Source organism: Syngnathus acus, chromosome 1 (assembly GCF_901709675.1).
Source record: "Syngnathus acus chromosome 1, fSynAcu1.2, whole genome shotgun sequence".
NCBI classification, from domain to species: domain Eukaryota; kingdom Metazoa; phylum Chordata; class Actinopteri; order Syngnathiformes; family Syngnathidae; genus Syngnathus; species Syngnathus acus.
Window position 1 is genome coordinate 18,179,549 of NC_051087.1, and position 21,355 is coordinate 18,200,903.

General features: G+C 44.1%; 1 protein-coding gene across 4 annotated transcripts in view; it reads left to right on the forward strand.

Annotated features, from left to right (window-relative positions):
* Positions 1 to 21,355, forward strand: part of galnt7 (UDP-N-acetyl-alpha-D-galactosamine: polypeptide N-acetylgalactosaminyltransferase 7) — a 209,064-nt gene that overhangs the window by 39,327 nt on the left and 148,382 nt on the right. For all 4 annotated transcript variants that reach the window (XM_037254645.1, XM_037254616.1, XM_037254636.1 and 1 more), the window contains exons 3-4: positions 1,489 to 1,807; positions 3,775 to 3,941. In XM_037254645.1, the coding sequence (XP_037110540.1) occupies positions 1,489 to 1,807; positions 3,775 to 3,941 (486 nt within the window). The remainder of the gene's footprint in view (positions 1 to 1,488; positions 1,808 to 3,774; positions 3,942 to 21,355) is intronic.

Consider the following 21,355-nt stretch of genomic DNA (forward strand, 5'->3'; position numbering starts at 1 on the left):
AGAGACACGGACAGAAACCATGACAACATGGACACGTCGTAGGATGAGCAGGGACGAGTCGTGACAGGTACAGTTCAACAGCTGAAAAAATTATGTATAAAAAATTATATAATGATATATACAGTATCTCACAAAAGTGAGTACACCCCTCTCATTTCTGCAATGTTTTAATTATAGTATCTTGTCATTGGACAACACTGAAGAAATGACACTTTGAGACAATGTTAAGTAGTCACTGTAGAGCTTGGATAGCAAAGTAAATGTATTGTTACTTCAAAGTAACTCAAAACACAACAATGAATGTGTAAAATGCTGGCAACAAAAGTGAGTACACCCCAACTGAAAATGTCAAACATGGACCCAAATGTCAATATTTTGTGTGGCTACCATTATTTTCCAGCACCGCCGTAACCCTTTTAACCCTTAACACCATCTGAACCAAATATGTTTATCTTGGTCTCATCAGACCACAGGCCATGGTTCTAGTAACCCATATCCATATCCTGAAGACAAGCAGACTAAGTCCAGCGTGTGTGGTGGCAACCAGGTGAAGAGTACAGAGACAATGTGAAGAAATTGACAATAAAGCAGACTTTGACTTTGAAAGTGTGTCTTGCCTACAGTCAAGCATGGTGGTGGGAGCGTCATGGTCTGGGGCTGTATGAGTGCTGCTGGCACTGGGGAACTACAGTTCATTGAGGGAACAATGAATGCCAACATGTACTGTGGAATACTGAAGCAGAGCATGATCCCCTCCCTCCGTAAACTGGGCCGCGGAGCAGTATTCCAACACGATAACGACCCCAAACACGCCTCCAAGACGACCACTGTCTTCCTAAAGAAGCTGAGGGTGAAGGTGATGGACTGGCAGAGCATGTCCCCAGACTTAAACCCTATTGAAGATCTGTGGGGCATCTTCAAATGGAAGGTGGAGGAGCATAAGTTCTCCAACATCCACCAGCTCCGTGATGTCATCATGGAAGAAGATTCCAGCGGCGACCTGTGAAGCTCTAGTGAACTCTATGCCTAAAAAGGGTTGCGGCGGTACTGGAAAATAATGGTGGCCACACAGAATATTGACATTTGGGTCCAATTTTGATATTTTCAGTTACTTTTGTTGACAGCATTTTACACATTAATTGCTGTATTTTGAGTTACTTTGAAGTAGTATGACATTTACTTTGCTATCCAAGCTCTACAGTGACTACTTAACATTCTCAAAGTGTAATTTCTTCAGTGTTGTACATGACAAGATATAATTAAAACATTGCACAAATGAGAGGGGTGTACTCACTTTTGTGAGATACTGTAATGACATTAATTTAATTTAAATAAATCATTGAATTCATTTATTGAAATATTTTCAAATCCGTATTGCCCATCCCTTTTTGATAATTTTGCTCATTTCTAAGAACAAATATTGCGTTTGTTAATTCAATGTTTGAGATTGGGTAATAATTTGACATGTTTTTTTGGTTTTATCTTCAGCATGGGGCAACCATGTACAGACTCCCAAGGTGCATCCAAATGAGAAGCAGGCCATCCAGCAACAGTATGCAACGTTTCGACCCAACGTCCACTATTACAATGCCCCCATCCTCAAGAAAGGAGTTCTCGGAAACTTTGAACGCAAAGAACCTGAGCCTCTAGGTTTTCCGGGTGGCCTAGGAGAAGGAGCTAAGCCATTTGTTCTGGGCCCAGAATACAAAGAAGCCATCCATGCATCCATCAAAGAGTTTGGCTTCAACATGGTTGCGAGTGATATGATATCATTGGACAGGACCATTCGAGATATACGTCATGAAGAGTAAGTACTGTTACTCATTCTGTGTTTTTATGCTGCACTACTATTACAAACCCAAATTCCACTGAATTGGGATTGTTGAGTGAAAATATAATACCGTGATGTGCAAATTATTTCCAACCTATATTCAATTGGATCGGAGGGTATATTCCAACTAGAATCCACAGACTCCCTGGTAAGTTATATTCAGAGGTGCTCGAGAGGACGGTTTGTCGACAGGTTGAATCTCAGATTCAGGAGAAGCAGTATGGATTTTGTCCTGGCCATGGAATGGTGGACCAGCCATGGTCATGGAACGCTGGACCAGCTCCACACCGTTAGCAGGGTTGTCGACAGTGCATGGAAGTTAGCCCAGCCACTCTACATGTGTTTTGTGGAATTGGAGAGAGAATTTGATCATGCCCCTTGTGGAGTTGCATGTGTGTGTGTTTTTTGTGTGGGTGCGTTGTGCTTCAGGACGACAGGGTACCGAACCAATGGATAAAGGCAGTTTTAACCCTATACAACCAATGTCCGCATTTCTTGCAATTAATCAGATGTGTTTCCAGTGAGGGCCTCCTTCCAATGGGACATACCCGGAACACCCCACCAGGGAGGCGTCAAGGGGGCATCTTAATAAGATGCCCGAGTCACCTCATCTGGATCCTCTCGATGCAGACTCCTTTGTCGCCCCGGGATGACTGAGCTTCTCACCTTATCTCTTGGGGAGAGCCCGGACACCCTGCGGAAGAAACTTATTTCGTCCGCTTGTGTCCGGGCTCTTTTGGTCACAACCCACAGCTCGTGACCATAGTTGAGGGTGGCAACATAGATCGACCGGTAAATCAAGAATTTTGTCTTTCGGCTCAGCCTGTTCATCACCACAACAGACCGGTACAGAATCACAGCAGACGATACATCAATCTGCCACACCATCCTGCCCTCACTCGTGAACGAGACCCTAAGATACTTGAACAAAATTGGGGCAAGATCTCCTCCCCACCCTTATTCAATGAGGAACATGGTCTCTGATTTGGAGTTGTTGATTTTAATCACAACCGCTTCACACCTGGCTGTGAACCACTCCAGTGAGAGTTGGAGATCACGGCTTGAAGAAGCCAACAGCAGCACCGCAGAAAGCAGGGATACAATACTGAGGCCACGAAACCGGACCCACTCAACACCTCGGCTACGCCTAGAAATTCAGTCCATAAAGGATTATGAACAAAATCTGTGACAAAGGGCAACCATGGTAGTCCAAACCTCAGTGGAAACAGGTCTGATTTATTGCATGAAATGCGGTAGAACCCTCACTGGAAACAGATCTGATTTATTGCAAGAAATGCGGCCATTGGTTGTATAGGGTTCAAACTGCCCTTATCCATTGGTTCGGTACCCCGTAGTCCTGAAGCACAACCCACCCACACAAAAAAACACGCACACATGCAACTCCACAAGGGGCACGATCAAATTCTCTCTCCAATTCCACAAAATACATGGTTGCACTGTATTAAAACAGAGATAAAAACTGTAAAAAAAGTTTATTCAATTTTATTAAATGACATAGTATATATGACAGTTTACATATTAACGACAAGTATTGTCCAGATGTCCCGAAAGTTTTTGTTTATCTAAAAATTAGCACAACACAACAAACTCTGTTGCTGATTTGAGAACCACTGCAAATTTTTATGTGTACCCCTGCTTGTAAACATAGAAATAACGCTAGAAAATTGAACTAATTTTGATAGCCACACTAAGCATTAATTACCGTTAAGCCATTATCGAGAGCAATACCAATATCTGGCATTGATAGTCAACCATCCCAACATTACACAATGTTGAGCTGTTGGGTCTTTTTGTTTTGAAAAAGTCAAGATATTGCTAACAGACGAGGATATTTTTCCATAATAATGCTTGTTTTCACTTTTTACGAACAACCATGCAACGTCAAATCAATTCTTAACATTGGGATTCATTGCTTAATACAGGTGCAAGTACTGGCATTATGATGAAAGACTCCTGACCTCCAGTGTGGTGATAGTCTTCCATAATGAAGGCTGGTCTACCTTAATGAGAACCATCCACAGTGTCATAAAGAGGACTCCCAGGAAATACTTAGCTGAAATTGTCATGATAGATGACTTCAGCAATAAAGGTGGGTTTCCTTTCTCTAAAGTTTGATGCCCTGCCCACACCATATTGTATTTCAAATTTTTGTCTGCGTTATATGTGCCTCCCAATTTTCTCTTTCAAACGTTTTTTTATTTTTCCACACTAGGTGATGCTGTAAAGCCATTTTGTTTTCTTTTTTTATAACTTAAAAATACAAACCTTTTCACCAGTGCCGATGCGTTTGCCAAGTTTGGTGAATTGGGGTGCATGTGCATGTGCATGCCATCCTTGCACAGAAAAATGAAGATTTCCCAAAAAAACAAAAACAATAGAAGACCTCACAGAGGCCAGCTAATGGCTCAATGTTGTTATATAAAATAATGTATTGAAAAAAACGGACAATGCAATCACTGTCACAGAAATTATTAATCAAACACTGCATCTTCACGTTGGACATGGCGGTCGCAAGCATAGCAGGTCAAGACAAGTCAATTTTATTTATGAAGCCCTTAATAACAAACATGTCTCAAAGGGCATGGCAGTTGACAATTATTCTCGATATCCCCTAGTCATAACTCCCAATAAAAACTAAAAAAAAAACAACTGATGGCACTACCGTGAGCGGCAGCCTCTCAGCAGTGTTTTCCCTTTTCTCTCTTTTTATGTTTCTTTCCCCCTTTCTCCTTATCTGTAATGTGATGTGTGGCCACAGTCATGGTCGTCCCAGGTTTGGCCGTCCACTCGGCGACGCCGAAGCCTACCACCGCACCTTGCTATGTGCAGATCGGCTCGGCACGGGCATTTGTCATGTGCCTGGTCGATGGCTGCGCGCGTCGGTTGTGACCGGTGTGACTCAGCCGTCCCGCTCATCCGGACGATGTTGACCTGGGCCCTCATGCTTGTCGGATCCTGGATGTGGCCGACCTTCATCGTGCCTGCCCCATGATGACGATGCACACCATCTGCATCTACCTCGCCTGAGTGCCCAGGACGTTGCCCGCACGTTTGCGTGTTTTGACGGATAACAACCACGGTCCATCGGGTCGCACCGAATCGCTGAACTGCCTCTGCGCCAGTTCATGCGACCTATGGAGGCTTTCTCGTGTGTTTTTGAGTGTTCTTCTGGGTATTTGGGGTCGGGGGTGTGTGTGGCGTACCTCGGGACCATTTATATTGTTTAGGCTTGTCACCAGCCTGCAGTTACAGGTGTTGTATGTGTCCTTTGCTACAGCTTTTTTGTCATGATGCTTTGATGGCTTTTGTCTTGTCGTATTTGTTCATTTTCTTTGATGGAGCCGTCGTGGCACCCTCCCAGCAGTGTTCTCTTTTCGCTGAACAAGTTTTTCTGTCTTTCATGTACGCTCTCTGGGGTGTGGACACTGTGGGACAGAGAATTTCTTCTTCTTCTTTCGATACAACTCTGCATTCTTTCTCCTCCAAACTCGACGAGTTGAGTTGTTACCAAAGAGTTCTATTTTGGTTTCATCACACCATATGACATTCTCCCAATCCTCTTCTGGATCATCCAAATGCTCTCTCGCAAACTTCAGATGGGCCTGGACATGGACTGGCTTAAGCAGGGGGACACGTCTGGCTCTGCAGGATTTGAGTCCCTGGCGACGTAGTGTGTTACTGATGGTGGTCTTTGTTACTTTGGTCCCAGCTCTCTGCAGGTCATTCACTAGGTCCCCCCATGTGGTTCTGGGACTTTTGTTCACTGTTCTTGTGATCATTTTGAACCCATGGGGTGAGATTTTGCGTGGAGCCCCAAATCAAGGCCATTATTAACCAAATAGACTTAGACTTAGACTTAGACAGAACTTTATTGTCATTTTGTCAACACTAGGTGTGTACAAAACGAAATTTCGTTGCATACGGCTTTCAACAATGTAGAGGTATTTCGGCTGGTTAACAAGTGACATTCTATATAAAAATATGAAATAAGATAATTATAAAGTACAAAGTGCAGCAGTGATAAAGTATGTAAACAGTGCAGGAGACAAAAGCAGTATTTACAAGTGTGCAGAGGAATGCTACGTTTGAATGTTCAACTGTCTGACGACAGCAGGGAAAAAACTATTGCAGAACCTGGTGGACCTGCAGCGGATGCTGCGAAACCTCTTCCCAGAGGGCAGCAGGGAGAACAGTCCATGGTGGGGGTGTGATGGGTCACTGATAATATTTCGGGCTCGGGACACGCAGCGCTGGGATGACAAGTCCTGAATGGAGGGAAGAGGAGCCCCGATGATCCTCTCTGCTGTCCTCACCACTCTCCTCAGGTTCTTCCAATCGGAGGCGCTGCAACCTCCACACCACACCGAGAGACAGCTTGTCAGAATGCTCTCTATGGTGCTTCGGTAGAACGTCCTCATGATGGGTGGGGGCAGGTGGGCTCTCCTCATCCTCCGCAGGAAGTACAAGCGCTTCTGTGCCCTCTTGACCAGTGTTGTGGTGTTCACAGTCCAGGTGAGGTCGTCTGTGATGTGGACTCCCAGGAATTTAGTGCCGCTGACCACCTCCACAGCTGAGCTGTTGATGATCAGTGGAGCGTGGTGAGGCTGGTTCTTCCTGAAGTCGACGATGATCTCCTTCGTCTTCTCCACATTCAGGATCAGGCTGTTTTCTCTGCACCAGCCCACCAACTGCTCCACCTCCTCTCTGTAGTCCAGGTCGTTGTTGTCCCTGATGAGGCCCACCACCGTTGTGTCGTCTGCAAACTTCACGATGTGATTGGTGGTGAACCTGGGGGCGCAGTCGTGTGTCATCAGGGTGAACAGCAGGGGGCTCAGGACGCAGCCCTGAGGGGAGCCTGTGCTGAGGGTGATGACATCTGAGGTGTTCTGTCCGACCCGGACTGACTGAGGTCTGTTGGTGAGGAAGTCTAGCAGCCAGTTCCGAAGGGGGGTGCTGAAGCCCAGGTGTTCCAGTTTTTCCACCAGATGTTGTGGAATGATGGTGTTAAACGCTGAGCTGAAGTCCAGGAACAGCAACCGCACGTGGGTGTTCCTCTCCTCCAGGTGAGCCAGGCTCAGGTGAAGAACGGAGGAGATGGCATCCTCAGTAGAGCGGTTCTGCCGGTAGGCAAACTGGAACGGATCGAATGTTGGGGGGAGTCTGGAGACGATGTGATCTTTGAGCAGCCTTTCGAAGCACTTCATCATGATGGGAGTCAGTGCCACCGGTCTGTAGTCATTCCATGAGGTGATTTGAGGTTTCTTCGGCACCGGAATGATGGAGGCAGCCTTGAAGCACACTGGCACTTTGGCTTGGTCCAGCGAGATGTTAAAAATGTCTGTGATGACACCAGCCAGCTGGCCTGCACATTCTTTGAACACCCGCCCAGGTATGTTGTCGGGGCCTGGGGCCTTACGTGGGTTGACTCTTCTCAGAGTCTTCCACACGTCGGCTGAGTCAAGGCAGAGGGCCTCCTCTTCCTGGTGGGGAACAGTTTTAACTGCAGGAGTGCTGTTTATGCCTCAAAACGCCCAAAGAAGTTATTTAGACCATTCAGGAAGTCAGCATCAACCTCACCCACCGGGGGGGAGGGTAAGTTGTAGTCCGTGATCGCCCGTATGCCTTGCCACATACTCCTGGTGTTATTGGCGTCGTGGAAAAAATCCTGAATTTTTCGACTGTGGCTTCGCTTCGCTAGCCTGATGGCACGGTTCAAGTTGGCTCTCGCTGTCCTCAGTGCCTCCTTGTCGCCAGACTTGAAGGCTGAGTTCCGTGCTCGTAGCGTATGACGTACATCCTCAGTCATCCAGGGTCGTTGGTTGGCTCGGGTGATGATGTTCTTAGTGGTGCTGACGTCCTCGGAGCATTTGTTGATGTAGGCTGACACAGTCATGGCGTACTCATCAATGTCGATCTGATTGTCATATGTTGCTGCTGACTTGAACATGTCCCAGTCAGAGCACTCAAAGCAGTCCTGGAGTGCCTCCATGGCCCCCTCAGACCACACCCTCACCTGCTTCACTGTGGGTTTTGCTCTGATCAGCAGGGGCCTGTATGCAGGGATTAGCATAACAGATAGGTGGTCTGAAGAGCCGAGGTGGGGGCGGGGGGCTGCTCTGAATGCATCCTTTATATTGGTGTAAACCAAGTCCAGAGTGTTCTCTCCCCGAGTTGGAAAATCCACGTGTTGGTAAAAATGAGGGAGAATAGTCTTCATGCTAGCCTGGTTGAAGTCCCCAGCAATGATGAAAACCCCCTCTGTGTGCGTGGATTGCAGCTCACTGATTGTCCGATAGAGAACCCTCATGGCCTCTTTAGTGTTAGCGCTAGGAGGCACGTACACAGCCGTGATGCTAACAACAGTAAACTCTCTGGGCAGGTAGAAGGGTCTGCAGTTAACAGTCAAAAGCTCGATGTCCGAAGAGCAGAAGCTGGCGACAGATCTAGCATTTTTGCACCAGTTGTTGTTGATGTAGACACACAGCCCACCTCCTCGGGATTTACCGCTTAGCTCGCTGTTTCTGTCGGCGCGGAATGTAGCGAGCCCCTCCAGGCTAACGGCGTTGTCCGGCATTGATGAGTTCAGCCATGTCTCCGTCAGGATGAGAGCGCAGCAGTTTCTAACTTCCCTCTTTGAAGAGAGTTCCAGTTTTAGATGGTCCATTTTATTATCCAGTGAGCGGACGTTGGAGAGGAAGATGGATGGAAGCGGCGGTTTGTAGGGGTTAGCTTTAAGCTTAGCCGTTAGCCCACCCCGACAGCCGCGCTTTCGCCGCCGGTCACACCGCCTACGCTTACTCCTCCTCCGGCGTGCGCTGCCCGGCGAGCCCGCTGCGTCGTGAGCTTCTGGGGCTAGCGCCCTAAGCACTCCGAGGCTACGCAAACAGACTAGGGTAGTTGTGGCTACGAGTCCGAAAACACTTGATGACCGTACCTCCAGCAGGCGCTGGCGATCATACACTAATCTACTGGATGGATAAACTAAACTTTGTGTTGTTTGTAGTGTCCTAGGCGACATATTTTGCGAAAATCCTCGTCGGATGTTGAGACACGTAGCGGCCGCGGCCAACTGGGGCGCCGCCATCTTGGAATACAGTCAAACCTCGGTTTTCGACAACAATCCGTTCCAGAAGGCGGTTCGAGAAGTGAATCGGTTCGAATTCTGAATCTATTTTTCCCATTACAAATAATGGAACATTTTTTAATCCGTTCCAATACAAAAAAAAGCACCTTTTTTAAGCATTTTTTCATTTGTGCATTTTTGTCCGATCGCGAACTGCAGCGCACCGCCGAACGTGCAACCGTAGCGCGCCTGCCGACCGCGCAACTGCACCGTGCTGGTCGCATTATTGTGATAGAGCCGTCGCTGAAATTTAGAAAATATTTTTACAGTCCTGATGTACTTTAAGTGGACCTTAGTGCGCAGATAGCTTAATTTGGTCCGTCTTTGTGTTTTAGGATGGCTTTACTGCTCCCACTTGCTTTCTTTGGAGGCATTATTAGGGGTTAATACAATCCTCAAAGTAACGAAAATACAATAACGGAGTCAGTTGGCATCCGGGCCGCGCGGTCGGGTTTTCTCGGGTCCTTTCGGCTCATCTCGCGAGGTTCGACCTCCGAATTTTGTTCGACAACCGAAGCAAAAAAATCTAAAATTTTTCATTCGAATTCCGATTTGTTCGAGAACCAGGCTGTTCGAAAACCAAGGTTTGACTGTATTTATTTTCCATCATAATTTGCAAATAAATTCTTTAAAAATCAGACAATGTGTTTTTCTGGATTTTTTTTTTTCATTTTGTCTCATCGTTGAAGTGTACTTATGATAAAAATTACAGGCATCTCTCATCTTTTAAGTGGGAGAACTTGCACAATTGGTGGCTGACTAAATACTTTTTTGCTCCACTGTAGTTAATATGAATAAGGCTGACACTGTGACAACCCTCTCCGATTTAAAAAATGCGTCCCTTGAAAGCCTTACACAACTGGTTCGTGCGGCTAAACAGACAACTTGCTTACTCGACCCGCTTCCCGGCAAACTCATTAACAAACTATTTCAGATTTTAGGACCTTAAAAATTCAATTGATTTGTTCGTCTCCTCTGGCGGCGTGCCAACAGCCTTTAAAATCGCTATTATTCAATCATTAGTTAAGTGACCAAACCTCAACCCGGACTGTCTCAATAATCATATGCCAGTTTCAAATCTTCTGTTCATGGCAAAAATTCTCAAAAATGCACAACAACTTAATCATTATATACCGTAATTTCTGGACTATAAGCCGCACGTGATTATAAGCTCCACAAGCAAAAATTTGTGGAAAATTTTGTTTTTTTCATCAATAAGCCACACCGTACTAAAAGCAGCATGTGCACGCGAGTTATTTACAAAGAAAGACGGTACACAGAACCCCTTTTTAAAGTTTCAATGACATACCTTAACATTTCTTTCCAAACAATGCCTGTGACGCGGCAGTAATACTGCAGCAACACGGAAGTAACACAGCACTAATAGGGCTAGATAAAAAAAACATACCGGTAAAAGTCACTGAGATGCGGCGGTAACAAAGCAGCAACACGGTAGCACAGCACTAACAGGGTTGGTTTTAAAAAACATACCAGTAAAAGTCACTGAGAACCGTCGTCTTCATCTTCCTCCTGTGCACTGAAACCATCGAAGTCTTCCTCCTCAGTGCTTCCCCACACACTTTCTCATTCTCGCTTTCGTTGTTGCTTTTATGTATTTCTTCTAGCTTTTTCCATGATGAGTGTCTGTTCATGCTAATTTTATTCATGCACCAAGCACTAAGTTACATTCAACTAGAGCGCTACACATATACCGTATTTTTCGGACTATGTCACATTTTTTTTCATAGTTTTGGTGGGGGAGGGGCAATTGATACTTATATGTGAAATTATTCACAAATTTTCAGAATTCAAAAATCTGCGATGTAGTGAAACCGCGATGAACGAACCGTGATGTAGCAAGGGATTACTGTAATTTGAACTGCAACTGACAACGTCAGCGGCGCGCCGCACACGCGGCGTTGTTTACATAAAGGACGAAGATTTTGATCGATGGATTTAATGATTTGGAGTGACACAGATGGTTTGATAATATTGTTGTTTATATAATAGGAATTTGATATATACTTTATATATCGTTATATGGGCCTGTGGCTTTCTTCCACCGGGGACAGTCCATGGCCATCTCGTGGTTGAGAGTCCTATACCGAGAAAATTTTTGGAGCAAAACTTTTTACAGCCGGATGCCCTCACAGTGACACAGATGGTTTGATAATATTGTTGTTTATGTAATAGTTATTTGATATATAATTTATATATCGTTATATGGGCCTGTGGAATAATTTGAACTGCAACTGACGACAAGGCCAACCGTCAGCGGCGCACACGCAGCATTGTTTACATCAGGGGTCCCCAAACTTTTTCCTGTGAGGGCCACATAACTTTTCCCTTCTCTGATGGGGGGCCGGTGTCAGTTTGTAACAGAAAAAGTGTGACGATCGTAGGGGAGCTTAAAAAATGTATTGTTTTCCAGAAAGCCACACATAACCAAATAACGGTTATTTAATAACCCTTTCCAGGTTCTTTACAGAAAAAAAGTCAGGAAACAAATAATAACACTATTAATGAAATAAATAACTAAATAACCCTCTCTGAGTTCTTCACAGAAAAAATAATAACTAAATAACTCTCTCTGGGTTCCTCATAGAAAAAAAAGCCATGGAACATTAACTTTCTGTTGTGCCATGCACAATCTTAACAGATAAAAGTTCAGCTCAGTTGTCAGAGCAGAATCTCTCTGACACATATGAGCAGTCTCTTAAAGTTCTTGTGTTCCTTCCTTATAATCCTTTTGTAGGTTCCAGTAGGCTTGTAGACACCGCTGTCTTTTTTGTTAAAGTTTGCTAGTGCGTCATAGTCTGGAGTAAAATTTGTTGTGGCAATTCTTAGGCGAGATCCGAAGTGTTGGTCCGTTTACCTCGATCTGTGACGGGTTGATGTTGACGTTCATGTGGCTGAACGTCACGTCGCGTACGTCGAGCCAAATTGGCCACTCTCTTTTAAACGCTCGGCACTGTGTCCACCTTGCTTTTCCTTGGGCGACTCATTTTAATGGAAGGATTCCAGGGGAAGGTTTGTGGGTGGCTTTAGCGCAAAACTGCATCTGAAAGCTCAGCGCGCGAATTACAAGAATGCTGTCGTCACAGCCCACGCTCTAAATTCGGGACTGATACAAATAGAGCGCGAGTGCGCCATGTCCGTACTACTGAGTACGTACACGCACTTGTGAGTGTGCACCGAGCTTTCTGACACGGCTTCCGGTAGTAAATGCGCAGGCGAGCGCTTCCCCATCTACTGGGGAAACGCAGTCATTGCAGGCAAAATGACCACAAAAAAAAAGTTTAATAATACAATTTGTTCAGGGTTGGCGGGCCGGATTAAACGGTCCCGTGGGCCGTATCCAACCCGCGGGCCGTAGTTTGGTGACCCCTGGTTTACATAAAAGACGATCGATGGATTTAATGATTTGGAGTGACACTGATGGTTTGATAAAGGTGTTATTTATGTTGTAGTTATTTGGATAACTGTTAGTGTTGCGTCAGGCCCGTTTTCAGCTCTTCTTTTGTGTTTATGTCACGTTAGCATACCGTATCGTTTAGCCCAGTGGTCCCCAACCACCAGGCCGCGGACCGGTACCGGTCCGTGGGTCACTTGGTACCGGGCCGCCAAGCCGCACAGAAAAAAAAAAAAAAAAAATCGACTATCAATTAATTCAGGTCAAGACACTCGTCCCGGTCACGTGACATGTTTCCCCAGTCGAGCCCGCAAAGCTAATATGTGGCGACAGGCTAACTAACCAGGCAATGAAGCATTCAAAACTGCTTCAACACATGGAGACCAAGCATCCTGCAATAAAAGACAAACCTTAATCACTTCGGGTGTCATTGTCTCCGAATACGTCTAGATGGGACCGGCTCGTTTCTGAGAAACAAACTCAGTGCTCCCACTAATTCAACGTAATGGTGAGTTTTATTTTTGTCATTTGTACTTGTTTTTATGTCAGTCGTATCATTTTATTTCATCGTATTTATATATTTATTATAAATGTATTATTTATTTATTTATATAAATGTATTATTTATTTATATAAGTGCCGGTCCGCGAAAATATTTCTGACATGTAACCGGTCCGTGGCGCAAAAAAGGTTGGGGACCACTGGTTTAGCCTGTTGTTGCTCGTTCATGTCTGTTCTTGGTGTTGGATTTTGTCAAATAAATTTCCCTCAAAATGCGACTTATACTCCGGTGCGACTTATATATGTTTTTTTCACTGAATTGTGCATTTTATGGCTGATGCGACATATATTCCGGAGCGACTTTTAGTCGGAAAAATACGGTAGGGTTAGGAAAGAAAAGGGAGACGCAACAAGATGTCATTAACAATAGCCCAGTGCCCCCTAGTGACCAAAGGAAACCTCTACACTAGGGGTGTTCAAACATTTTTCAAGGAGGGCCAGATTTGATAAAGTGAAGGGGCCTGGGGGCCAGTAGTTTTTTCTGACATTTTTTAACTACAAATATTTCATGCAAATACACTGTTATGAAACAATTTTCATTGTCATAATTATCTTTATTTTTCAAAAGACAAAATAACCAAATATAAGCCACTCAGGCAGATGTGAACAACTCTAAAAACACAAATTCTGCCTTTCATTCATATCTAAAGACTCAGATAACATTGAACAAACTGTATGAAATACCTTTAATTTACATGCGTTTAAAGTTATTTTTGCGTCATGAACATTTTAAAACAAGTGAATTTTGCTCTTGTCATTCAAAATATCTTCAGAAAGTAATAGTGTGTGTCATGGCCGCTTGGTAGCTTGCTTTAGTAATATTTACTTTTGACTCACAGCCCCGCATAAAGAAACGCTATTGCGATGCCAGTTCAGCTTGGAGCTGCTTCACTTTATGAGCACGGTCACTCCCTGTTAGCTTGTCGTATGTGTTAACATGTCTGGTAGTGTCTCTTTAGGTTTAAATCCTTAAACAAGGCAACCGTCTGTTTACACATTAGACCAGCGGTGGCCAACCCGCGGCTCGCGAGCCGCATGCGGCTCTTTGGCTGGTTTCATGCGGCTCTTTTACGTTCATATCAACATTTGTGTTTATTTTTCGTGCGGATTTGCTTCGCTTGAGTTCAATATGGTATTTTGGTCAAACGCGCATGCGCGTGAGATGAAATCCCGCAAAGGAGGAGGGACAAACAGAGCGATTGGTTTTGCTGGCTTTTTAATGAATGGCGACTGACTACGGGGGCCCATTAGGTCCAGAAAAGCTGACAAGACGCTTGCCAAAATGGCAAGGAAAAAATGCACAGCTAAACGAATATATGACGATGAACACAGGACGTTTTTAACAGAGTTAAAGTTGTTTTTTGTTGAACGCTATGGCAAGCCATTCTGCCTGATATGTCGGACGCCATTGGCGCATTTAAAAGCTTCAAATGGTCAGCGCCACTTCAGCTCACTTCATGCCAATATCGATAAGGACTTTGCAAAAGGGACTGAATTTCGCAAGCACAAGTTTGGAGACTTTGAAAAGTCAGGCAGAAAAATAGGTACAGTTTTTCAAAAAAATTACGAAGCACTCAGAGACTGTCACACTTGCATTGTTTCAACTGGCTTGGAACATTGCACGGGCTAAAAAGCCATACAATGAAGTGGAGTTCGTTAAAATATTGCCTCAGTGACGTTATTGAAATCTTGTCTCCTGAAAACGACAAACCAAAACGAATGGTCTGTCCCGCCACACATAGTAAGTGAAAAAACTTTTGTTTTTGTTTGTGGAATTTGTTGAACTGAGAGTTTGTCTGTGTGAGACAATGCACACAATGTTCATTGTTGAAAATGTGGTCTTTGGTCTGTGGTTTTAGTACTGTAGGAGTCAATTTGTCATTATCATGTTGGTGCGTGACATAATGTCACACAATAAATTTGGCTGAGCAGAGGGGTGTGTGTGTGTGTGGGGGGGGGGGGGGTTCATGTGTGGGGTTCATGTGTGCTCATGTGTATGATGTGGCTCTTTGCGATGACACAGTAAAAAAATGTGGCTCTTAGTCTCTGACTGGTTGGCCACCCCTGCATTAGACAAACACAATTGGCTTGATTTTCAGTGAAGACATTCCCATCTCTCTTGAAAGCGATGGCCCTCAATGTCAACTTTCCTCGTTTTCTTTGCAGTTGGCATGGCAGAAATGAGCGGAGAGGGGTTTGCGGTACGGATGCAGACTGATATTATTAAAGTGGTGCTGCCACCTTATGGTAAAACCAGGAATTATCGTTTCAAGTTTCATGATTTTTTTATTCAGTTTAACAGTGCAGGTGGGCCTTAAATAATACATTATAAGACCGAAGCTGCGGGCCGTATGAAATCTGACCGGGGGCCGGATTTGGCCCGCGGGCCGCACTTTGTACAAGCCTGCTCTACACTGTAGTCTACAGTGCATGCATGAGCAGCTATAGTGCCTACGTTAAGCGCCAAATCGACTGCCTTTAACTTAAAAGCGGCATCATATGCATTTCTTTTATCCCCCATAATGAGGGTTTGTGTATAAAAGCTTCCTTTCTTCAGTAATATCCATTTTGATCTCTTTCTGTCTCTTCTTTGTGTGAATTATACGGCACTATTTGCCTGGCGGATTGACATGGGATCAACACACCACTCTTCTCCCCAGTGACCGTGTCACATATCCTTCCGCCCAGCAAAGCGGTGCCGCACAACAGCGGTCCACGGCCTTTTTACGAGTGTATAAGTGTATTAGTCATCACAAAAATTACCAAAAATCCATAGATTCGCCGCACCGGACGACAAGCCGCAGGGTTCAAAACTTGAGCAAAAAGTAGCAGCTTATAGTCCGGAAGTTACGGTAGTTGCCAACAATTGATTTGAACCTTTTCAGTCTGTTTTTAGAGCTGACCTCTCTACTGAGACAACCCTTGCTAAATTGACTAATGATCGCCTAGCTATGACCTCAAACACTTCCTCTGTACTGTTATTACTGAAGCTTAGTGATGTATTTGACACTGTCGATCACAACATATTAGATCGCCTTGAAATGTGCGTTGTTATTTTGGGGTCAGCACTCTCCTGGTTTATTTTTTATCTCTCATAGAGGACCTACCGCGTTGTCTATGGCAACACGACTTCTGAACTTAATAATGTTACAAATGGGGTCCCGCAGACAAACCTATACAGGTTAGTATTTACATGCTTCCGCTTGGAGACAATATATGTAAATATAAGATTAGTTATCAATGTTATGCAGATGACTCACAATTATATATGCCGTTAGAAATGACAAATCTGCAGGATTGCTGCAATCTTGAGACGTGTCTCGCTGAGATTAAACAATGGACGTCTCTCAATTTCCTACTTCTTGACCCAGATAAAACCGAGATGTTGATAATTACAACTGAGGGCATCTTCCTGCAGCTCTTCATTTTGAATATGGACATCTAGTTTACTTTTTCTTTGGATTTTTTTGTATCGTGTGTTCAGTGTTGCTCACTGCATCCATTACAGCCTGGTCGTCTTGTAAGGGGGATCCTCATCTGTGGTCCTTTCTCAAGGTTTCTTCTTTCCTGTTGGGGTTTGGTGAGTTCTCCTGGGAGTTAAGATCAGAGGATGTTGAGAATAATTGTCAACTGTGGCGATGTGTACCCATTTGAGACATGTTTGTAATTAAGGGCAATACTGGACTTGACTTCACTTCACTACCGGCTTGCCATTTTGGGATGCAAAGTAAAAACTTGACAGATCGCTTGCCAAAATACAGATGGGCGTCAAGAGCAAAAATCTTTCCAACAGTTAATCATGCTCTTTGTTTAGACATCTGAATACCAAGTCCAAAGGGATTTTTGGAAGCCCTCTAAACATACACTCTCTTATGTCAAAAATAAAAATTTTATGCCTTACGGAGACATGGATGTGTGCTACAGCTTCTCGCGATCGGGGAAAAGGAAAGGGTGGTGGTGTTTTGATTTATGTTAGAGCATTGCAAGCCAAGCACTAGCACTAGCCATCTCCTCAAATGTCCTTCTTTGTCCTCGTGCTATGTCAGACTCCAAATGCCACAGATGTTTTTTACACTACCGTAATTTTCGGACTATAAGTCGCGTTTTTTTTTCATAGTATGGGACTTATACTCAGGAGCGACTTATATATGTTTTTTTTCACAAATGTTTACTTGATCATTAACACATCACTTACTTACAAGTATAGTTGACCACTTCACATGTTATTTTTAGTATAGTTGATCACTTCACATGCTTTGAAATAGAGAGAAAAAAATCAAATAAAGTAATTAATACTTTAAAGCGCCATATCCTCTGGACATGTCCTCTGTCACCAGGATGACATAAAGGCCGAGAAATTTGATCGATGGATTTAATGATTTGGAGTGACACAAATGGTTTGATAATATTGTTGTTTATGTGATAGTTATTTAAAATATAGTGTATATATCGTTGTATGGGCCTGTGGAATAATTTGAACTGCGGCGCGGCACACGGCGTTGTTGACAAAGGACGATCGATGGATTTAATGAATTGGAGTGACACAGATGGTTTTATAAACGTGTTATTTATGTCATAGTTTTTTTTAAATAACTGAATGTTACGTCAGGCCCGTTCTCAGCTCCTCGTTTGTGTTTGTCACGTTAGCATACCGTATCGTTTAGCCTGTTGTTGCTCGTTCATGTCTGTTCTTGGTGTTGGATTTTGTCGAATAAATTGCCCCCCAAAATGCGACTTATACTCCGGAGCGACTTATATGTTTTTTTTTCACATTTTTGGCCATTTTATGGCTGGTGCGACTTATACTCCGGAGCGACTTATAGTCCGAAAATTACGGTAAGTTAGTGAAGATGCTTAAACATTTTGAAGGACAATCATTTTTTATTAATGTGTGATTTTAATATCAATTGGCTTGATAAAATACAGAAGAAAAAAAGTTTTGCAAACAGACAAGAAAGGATAGTGAAAACACACAATTTCACAATAGGGTTATCTGATCACAATCTTACCCTACTTTCAATACAACTCACCAAAGCACGCTGGGAAAATCAGAAAAATATCCATTACTAGAAATGAAATAAAGCAAATTAACTGGAATGAAATGATAAAAAAAATAGTGTGAACAAATGTGTAACGTTAAAACTATTGGAACTATTAAAATCTACTCAATCAAACCAAAAGCTACAAACAAAAAAGCGGAGTTTGCCATGGTTTAAAAACGAACAATGGCAACAAATACAAAATAGAGATACAGCATTGGAAAAAAATAAAACAATCGAATCTCATTTGACGATGGACAATCAGATATACAAATATTTGAGAAATGAAGTATATCTCAAATTATGAAATCTAAAGCCATTATTTTCCTTAATTAGATTAAAGATGCAATGAGAAATAGCAAAACTATATGGACCACCATGGACAAGGAAAAGGAAAACAAAATTATAATTTACATCTCAAACTCAATGAAATTGTTCTACAAGAAAGCCTAATTGTTGCAAGAACATTTAATATGTCATCAATTCTGTTCATGAACTTACGTGATCATTTTTGATTAGTTGTTCTTCTCAGTCTCTCATATATGATATGCAGCAGAACCTCGGTCGTCCCAGTTTTCAAACAAATCGGAGTTCGAACGAAAAATTCGAGATTTTTTTGCTTCCGATGTCAAACAAAAATTCGGAGGTCGAACCTCGTGAGATGAGCCGAGAGGACCCAAGAAAACCCGACCGCGCGGCCCGGATGCCGACTGACTCCGTTCGTTGTTATTGTATTTTCGTTACTTTGAGGATTGTATTAACCCCTAATCATGCCTCCAAAGAAAGCAAGTAGGAGCAGTAAAGCTGCTGATAGTGAAAAGAGGAAAGTAGTGCACAAAATCTTAGCTTCGTTTTTACCGTGCTCACTGTGCTAAACTCATCTGGCTTCTGGTTAAATGGTGTCCTCTTTATAGATTTTCTGGTCTGCACTTGTTTGGATTACGCTGTCGATGCTTCATGGATTTATGTCTCGGCTTCTCCGGTACTCGGCTGCTGAGCTCCAGCTGTCTGAGCCTCCGCCTGCAGTGCTGTGCCTCCGGGGCGACACTCCCCTGCCTCGCTACAGATATATCCACCGGGGCTCTCGCCGTAGCTTTCAAACCGACAACTCCAAGCCAATAAAATCCTTCTGCTCCACCACCCGTCGTTCTCCAAGATGAGCCTGCGCCAACTGGGTTGACCACAGTGTGTTAGCTAGCCTACCCAGGTCGGCTAACGCTACTGTCAAGAGCGACAGCTCCACCGTCAACTTTGGGCTCCTTAACATCCGCTCACTCATGAGTAAAGGCCACCTCGTCCAGGACTCCATCATCGAACGCAAACTCGACTTTCTCTGTCTGACAGAGTCATGGCAGCAGCTCAATGACTTTTCCCAAATCAATGACGCTACACCTCCGGGATTTGTTTACATCTCGCAACCCCGTGGCTCTGGTCGCGGGGGTGGTCTCGCAATAATTCACCGTGTGAAGTGGAAAGTCACTGCTCTCTCTGTCCCTCCATTCAGGTCATTCGAGTGTATTGCATGCAAATTGTCCGGTCCTATTCCTACCATTATTGCCACTGTTTACCGTCCACCTAAGCCCCACCCAGAGTTTTTAAATTACATTGCTGCTTTTCTTGCTCATCTTTCCACACTCTCACCTAACGTGATTCTGCAGGGCGATTTCAACATCCATATGGACAACGCTGCTCTCCCCTTAACCCGTGACTTCTCATCCTGCCTTGAGAGCTCCGGTTTTGACATCTTCACTGACTTTCCTACCCACATTAAAGGCCACACACTGGACTTAATCTGTTGCTCCGGTCTCAGTCCCTCCACCTGTACAGCTGATCATCTCCCCATCATGGGCCACTTCCTCCTCTCATTTAAAGTCACACTCCGCCTCTCTATAACCAAGCCACCTCGTCTCATCTCATTCCGTAACATCAAGGACATAAATGCTGACACTCTCTCCTCCACCATTGCCTCTTTACCATACCCAGAGTCTTCCTCTTCTGATGAACTGGTTCTCCACTACAACAACTCACCAACATTCTCAACTCCCTCGCTCCAGTCAGAACCTGGTCTGTTTCTTTCACCCATTCTGCCCCCTGGTTCACCCCTGCTCTCCGCTCCATGAAGTCCAAAGGACGTCAACTCGAACGCCTCCATAAAAAGACTGGTCTCACTCTTCACCTGGACATGTACAAAAAACACATTTTACAGTATAAGGACTCGATTGCTTCAGTCAAATCTACTTACTTTTCCAGTCTAATTTCGTCCAACCGTGCTAACCCTAAGGCTCTTTTCTCACTCCTCAACAAAATTCATCAACCCCCAGATCTCTTACCCCCACACCTGTACTCCTCTGACACTTGAAACTCACTCCTTTTGTTTTTTACTCAAAAAATTGACAAAATTCACCAGCAACTGAGCCTCTCTTCCCCTTCTCCCTACTCCTATCAACCTCTCCCTTACAGTCTGTCATTCTCTTCATTTCAACTCCCTGATCCCTCTGCTATTTCTGCTCTCCTCTCCAAATCCAAATCATCTACATGTCAGTTAGACCCACTTCCTACTACCATGGTCATATCCTGCCTCCCCTCACTGCTCTCGCTTATCACTGCCATCATCCACTCCTCTCTCAGTAGTGGCTCTGTTCCCTTACATTACAAAACTGCTGCTGTCTCCCCAATTCTAAAAAAAGCTGGTTCTGACCCCAAAAACTTCAATAACCTCCGTCCCATTTCCAACCTACCTTTCATATCAGGAATTCTCGAAAAAATCGTTGCCTCTCAACTTCAGTCTCATCTCTCACGAAATAACTTATATGAACAGTTTCAGTCCGGTTTCCGGCACCTCCATAGCACCGAAACAGCCCTTCTAAAAATCACCAATGACCTCCTCACTGCGGCTGATTCCGGTTTACTCTCCATCCTTATCCTCCTTGTCCTGAGTGCGGCCTTTGACACTATCTCTCATTGCATCCTCCTCAATAGACTAAACTCCATCGGTATTTCTGGCACCCCCCTCGAATGGTTTCACTCCTACCTCTCAGGCCGCAACCAGTTTATCCAACTTAAATCCTTCCGTTCCCAATTCTTCCCTGTCTCCATCGGTGTCCCCCAGGGCTCTGTCCTGGGTCCCTTCCTTTTCATCACTTACCTCCTTCCCCTTATCTTCCGTAAACGTAATGTCCTTTTTCACTGCTTCGCGGATGACACCCAGCTCTATCTCTCCACCGAACCTAACTCCACCCTCCCTCCCTCTTCCGTGATTCACTGCCTCTCTGAAATACAAAACTGGTTCACCTCCAACTTTCTCAAACTCAACAGTGATAAAACTGAAATCCTCTTAGTTGGTTCTAAATCCACTCTATCAAAAGTTG